Consider the following 5,875-nt stretch of genomic DNA (forward strand, 5'->3'; position numbering starts at 1 on the left):
CCTAACCCCTCACTCTAACCCTTAACCCTAATCCTAACCCCTAATATAATCCTTCACTTTACCCCCTAATCCTAACCCCTAACCATAACCCCTAATCCTAAACCCTAACCCCTAATATAATCCTTCACCCTACACCCTTATCCTAACCATAAACCCTAATCCTAAACCCTAACCCTTCACTCTAACCCTTAACCCTAATCCTAACTCCTAATATAATCCTTTACCCTACCCCCTAACCCTAACGTGTAATCCTAACTCCTAATCCCTATCCCTAATCCTAACCCCTAATCCTAACCATTAACCCTAACCATTAACCCTAAGACTTATCCCTAATCCTAATGTGTAATCCTAACCCTAACCATAACCCCCTAAACCCTAACCCTTCACCCTACCCCCTAACTCTAAAGAGTAATCATAATCCCTAAATCTAACCCCTTATCCCTAACCCTAACCCTTCATCCTAACCCCTAATCCTAACCCCTAACCCTTCAACCCCTAAACCCTAACCTAAACGCGACTAACATGTTACCCTGACACTAAGCATAATCTTTAATCCTTTCCCTTAACCTCTTACCTCCAGAATGCCATCAGCACCGTCTGACCAATCAGGATTTAGAATTTAACACTACTGTTGTGTAATTTGTATTAATATTAATATTGTATCGTTTACTGACTTACTGCTTTTTAATGAAAGTTTGAAGCATCATGAACGCTAGAATGAACACGACCCTAAACTCCATCTGCTTTTTATTACCATTAGTTTGCAGCCATTTGTTGAAAATGTGATTTTAATGTATTTGAATTTCTGTGTCTGGATTTTTACTCATTTTGTACAAAAACAAGCACTAAATTAATAAATGTAATGTGATGTACAGAACAAGCCTGGAGTTGTTTTTCAAATTTAGAATGTGTGTGTGTGTGCGTGTGTGTGTGCAACACAACAGAAGACACAATAATATAAAACAGTGATGTGTTAAACGCGTACAGTTTATTAAACTGTGATATGAACATAATACATGAAACTTTGGCACCAAATACATTCAATAAATAAAATGCTGCTGTTTATTCTGTGATGCTGTAAATAAATAAACCATAATTTACTCTGTAATAAATATAGATAAACCTTTATACAGATGCATTGCATCAATGTTTAGTGTAGTTGGTCGACAGAATCCAACACAGCCCAGGGGTCAGAGGTCATATCTGAGCTAATGGTTGTGGTTTTCTTGCTCTTTTATAACTTTTATTATTAGAGTTCAGTTTAAATAAAATAAAACATAAAGTCTGTAGAATGAGTTCCAATCAGTACATCCAGTGAACTTAAATAACAAAATAAGAATATAATATTAGCTGTGCCTCATTTCGATTGGTTCATGCTGTAATGAAGCTCGACTACATGCACAAACTCCACCTGCATCCTGAAGTCATCATTAAGTTTCATAATAATCTATAAATATCATGAAGGTTTTTATCCCAGTGCTTTTCCCTGCTTACAGTCTAGTGAAACAGTTGGACTCAAGATGTTTATTTCAGGTTGCTGAATTCGTAACATGTTCATTAGCAACTTTTTCTGTGGGACGATGTAAAATATTAACAACAGCAGACGTGTGAAGAATTCGTACAGACTCACATCTTCGGAGCTCCACAGAGCATCGCATTAATCTGCAGTCAGGTGGTGACCTTCTCTACATAAATGATCTTTTGTTTCCAACCGTTCAGGTCATTGAGTTTCTATAGAAAAATCATATGAATCTGAAATGTCAATCAAACAGGTAGAATATTTCTTTTATAATGAAGTGACCTGCTGTTCTGTTCATTTCTGCACTCAGTGTTTGTGTGATTCTGTTCAGAAGGCACTAAGTGGATTAGAGTAGTCTGTTATAGGATTTACAAAAACGGAATGGATTTGTTGAGGCTCTCAGACACAATCCTCCTGCCCCAGTATTAGCAGGACACCTGCTTCTCACCAACTCTTATACAACTCTCGCATCTGATTCTACACACATTTCATCTTGATGCTTTCCATAAAAGTGTAGAGAAAGTTCACCAAGATTTCATCTATTCATTGAAAAGAGTTTTTTCTATTCATGCACTAAGATGGAAGAATAGAAAAAACACAAACTCTTTTCAAGGAATAGATGAAATCTTGGTAAACTTTATCTACACTTTATATGTATAAAGTGTATATTTATATAAATATACGCAATATAAATCCTAGATTTCAGAACGTTCATCAATGTCTCACAGACAGAAATAAGATCATGCAGAGAAACTGTTTGTTTACTTTCTGCATGTCAGGCCTTTTAGTTTTCTCTGTGCAAAACACTAACAGTCGATATTAATGCTGTGTCTTTTACAGATAAAATGTTATGTATAGTTTGTTAATGGAGAAGTTACAGTTTATATTTCTACTTTACTTTCATTACCAGTGTTTACAGAATCATTGCTCACCTCAACTTTTCATCATTTTTGCTGTTCTTGTTCTTATAGTCATGTTTTGTGTGTGTGTGTGTGTGTGTGTGTGTGTGTGTGTGTGTGTGTGTGTGTGTGTGTGTGTGTGTGTGTGTGTGTGTATTATAAAACGTCTGTAACTCAGATTTCTCATCTGTAGAAATGAAAGTGATTATTTTACATCCTGATTTAATATCACTCTGTTATGTGCTATATTGAAATCCTGTCCCAGGATGACAAATAATCATCATCATCACACAGCTGTTTGTTTTTAAGACCAGAAAAGCAAAGCTGTACTCTGGATGTCAGCTGCAGCGTCTTATTCATACCATTATTCATTTCCTTTCCCTTTAGAGCTCTTTAGAGTCCCCATGTTCAATTACGTTTGTTGTTGCATTTCTTATGACCTTATTATGTGTTTACCTGAAAAAGAACGATCCGTATTTAGGGATAGTGTCAGTAATGGATGTCATACACAAGCACACTTCAGTGCAGAAACCTCATGGATGGTATGATAGCGACTGTGGTTGTCCAGAAAGGTGATCCCTTCGTAGGCCGTGGGTCGGCAGCATGGCGAATGTCGAGCTCTGTCCACATTCTCTCGACTCAACACACGCTGACCTTTCATCCTCGCCAGCGCCAGGTCGTAGTTGCGACGAGTTGCTACGCATTTACCACTGCAGTAACGGAAAAGGATGACTTCATCACTGACGTAACCCAAACCCAGCTGGCTCACCGTCACCTCCTTATCAGTCAGTGAACAGGGTTTGGTACCTTTCCTGGCCCTCTTAGTTCTTTTGCCCAGTTTTGCATCCCTTCCAGCTTTTCTCTGCCCCAGTGTGTGAAGGATCTGCTTCAACTCGCTCTCCGTGAAACTCTGGAATATGTGCATGACTGTAAGAAGAGAAAGAGATGGAGAAGACGTTTAGAGTTTTAATAAAATAATATATATAATCATTCTTTTTTTTTTTTTATAAAATTGGATTCTACGCTTCTGGCGTCTGTTATAAATTCACAGGTTTTAATAATAAATAAATAAATAAATAAATAAATAAATAAATAAATAAATAAATAAATAAATAAATAAATAAATAAATAAAGAATGAAGGAGAAACAAAGACCAGATTCAATAAAAATGAAATATACATGACAGGATGGATAATCATTTTTCTAGGGTTAGGGTTAGGGTTATCTACTTTATGTCTGTGAAATTGGTGGAAGTGTGAAAAAAAAAGCTGCACATTTGTTTTATATATAAATGCAAATGTAGCTAAAACATGATTTTAAAAAAAGCTAATTTAAATTAGAACAAAAGCTCGAACCCACATCCACTTAAAAAGCAAAACACATACCCTAACCCATGCACATACCCAAACCCTAACCCAAAAATTAGAGGTTGGGGTTATTAATTGGAACAAGACTTAATAATGCAAATGTTTAATTGATCTTTATCCTAAACCACTAACACTTCACTCCAGTAAACAGTTATAAAATCATCTCATTAACTCCAGAGGTACACAGCTAGAAACTGAGCCACCAAAATTCCAGCATCATGTCCACATTATAATAGAAAGGAGATCTTCTCTTCAGGCCTGAAGATGTTTTTCTTACATAAAGGTCTAAAGGGATTTACTGCATATTGGTGGAAACTTATTAGTAAATATCCATCTGTTAATCCACTGTATGTGAATATAAACAATAATATGCCTATAAAGATATTTATAAGGATTATAAAGAGTTTATATGATACTGAGTTTGTGTTCAATGTAACTCATTATTAACTCTATTGCAGGAGGATGGAATGAGGAGAAGATCAATGTAACTCTCAGGATATTCTGATGTTTGATATTTTATTACAGATTCCTTACGTTCAAGTGATTTTATAAATGATCCTTCGTGTCATGCAGAGAGTCGGAGTCTGAGGACATCTGGCCAACCCTAACCCCAACCCCAACCCTAACCCCAACCCCAACCCTAACCCTAACCCTAACCCCTCCCTAACCCTAACCCTAACCCCAACCCCTCCCTAACCCTAACCCCTAACCCTAACCCCAACCCCTCCCTAACCCTAACCCCAACCCCTCCCTAACCCTAACCCCAACCCCACCCTAACCCTAACCCCAACCCCACCCTAACCCTAACCCCAACCCCTCCCTAACCCTAACCCTAACCCCTAACCCTAACCCTAAACCCAACCCTAATTCCCACTCGGATTTTGACATGGTTCCTGGAGCTGCGTCTATTTCCCCTAACCTAACCCTAACCCCAACCCCAACCTTAACCCCAACCCTAACCCCAACCCTAACCCTTACCCTAACCTTAACCCCAACCCTAACCCCAAACCTAACCCCAACCCTAACCCCAAACCTAACCTAACCCTAACCCCAACCCCAACCCCAACCTTAACCCCACCCCTAACCTTTACCCTAACCTTAACCCCAACCCTAACCCTAACCCTAATCCCAACCCTAACCCTAATCCCAACCTTAACCCCAACCCTAATCCCAACCCTAACCCTAATCCCAACCTTAACCCCAACACTAACCCTAGAGCTCCTGCTGACCTTCTGAGCTTTATTAACTCTCATCCTTCCTCTAATCACTCAGTCAACTGGATTCTCATAAATTCATCTCTGAGTGAAAGTATTTATGTGTGTGTGTTTTTGTATGTTTAAATTTCTGTGTGTGTGTGTGTGTGTGTGTATGTTTGTATTACTGTGTGTGTCTTTGTGTGTGTTTGTATGTTTGTATTACTGTGTGTGTGTGTGTTTGTTTGTTTGTATGTGTGATTGTGTGTGTTTTTGTATGTTGGTATTACTGTGTGTCTTAGTGTGCTGTCTGTGGTTGTGTGTGTGTCTGTGTTTGTGTTTGTATGTTGGTATTAGTGTGAATGTTTGTGTTACTGTTTGTGTATGCATCTTTCTTTGTATTACTGTGTATGTTTGTATTACTGGTGTGTGTGTGTGTGTGTGTGTGTGTGTGTGTGTGTGTGTGTTTGTTTGTTTGTTTGTATGTGCAATTGTGTGTGTTTTTGTATGTTTGTATTACGGTGTGTCTTTGTGTGTCATCTGTGTTTGTGTGTGTCTGTGTTTTTGTATGTTTGTATTACTGTGTAATGTTTGTATGATTGTGTTACTGTGTTACTGTGTGTGTGTGTGTGTGTGTGTGTGTGTGTGTGTGTCTTTATAACTGTGTGTATATGTATGTGTGTCTATGTGTGTCTGTTTGGTATTACTGTGTGTGTGTGTCTGTGCGTCTTTGTGTGTCTGTGTGTTTGTATTACTGTGTATGTTTGTATGTTTGTATTTCTGGTGTGTGTGTGTGTGTGTGTGTGTGTGTGTGTGTGTGTGTGTGTGTGTGTGTGTGTGTGTGTGTGTGATTCTATTGTATGTTTGTATTACTGTGTGTGTGTGTGTGTGTGTGTG

At 38.2% G+C, this 5,875-nt stretch overlaps 1 protein-coding gene across 1 annotated transcript in view; it reads right to left on the reverse strand.

The window, feature by feature from the left end:
• Nucleotides 1–2,495: 2,495 nt before the first annotated feature.
• The window catches only part of nrtn (neurturin), a 13,082-nt gene continuing 9,702 nt past the window's right edge, over nucleotides 2,496–5,875 (reverse strand). Inside the window, exon 3 of the mRNA XM_083557866.1 lies at nucleotides 2,496–3,345. Within this exon, the coding sequence (XP_083413992.1) occupies nucleotides 2,921–3,345 (425 nt within the window). The 3' untranslated portion in view covers nucleotides 2,496–2,920. The remainder of the gene's footprint in view (nucleotides 3,346–5,875) is intronic.

The sequence above is a fragment of the Silurus aristotelis genome (assembly GCF_946808225.1).
Source record: "Silurus aristotelis genome assembly, chromosome: 13".
NCBI lineage: Eukaryota > Metazoa > Chordata > Actinopteri > Siluriformes > Siluridae > Silurus > Silurus aristotelis.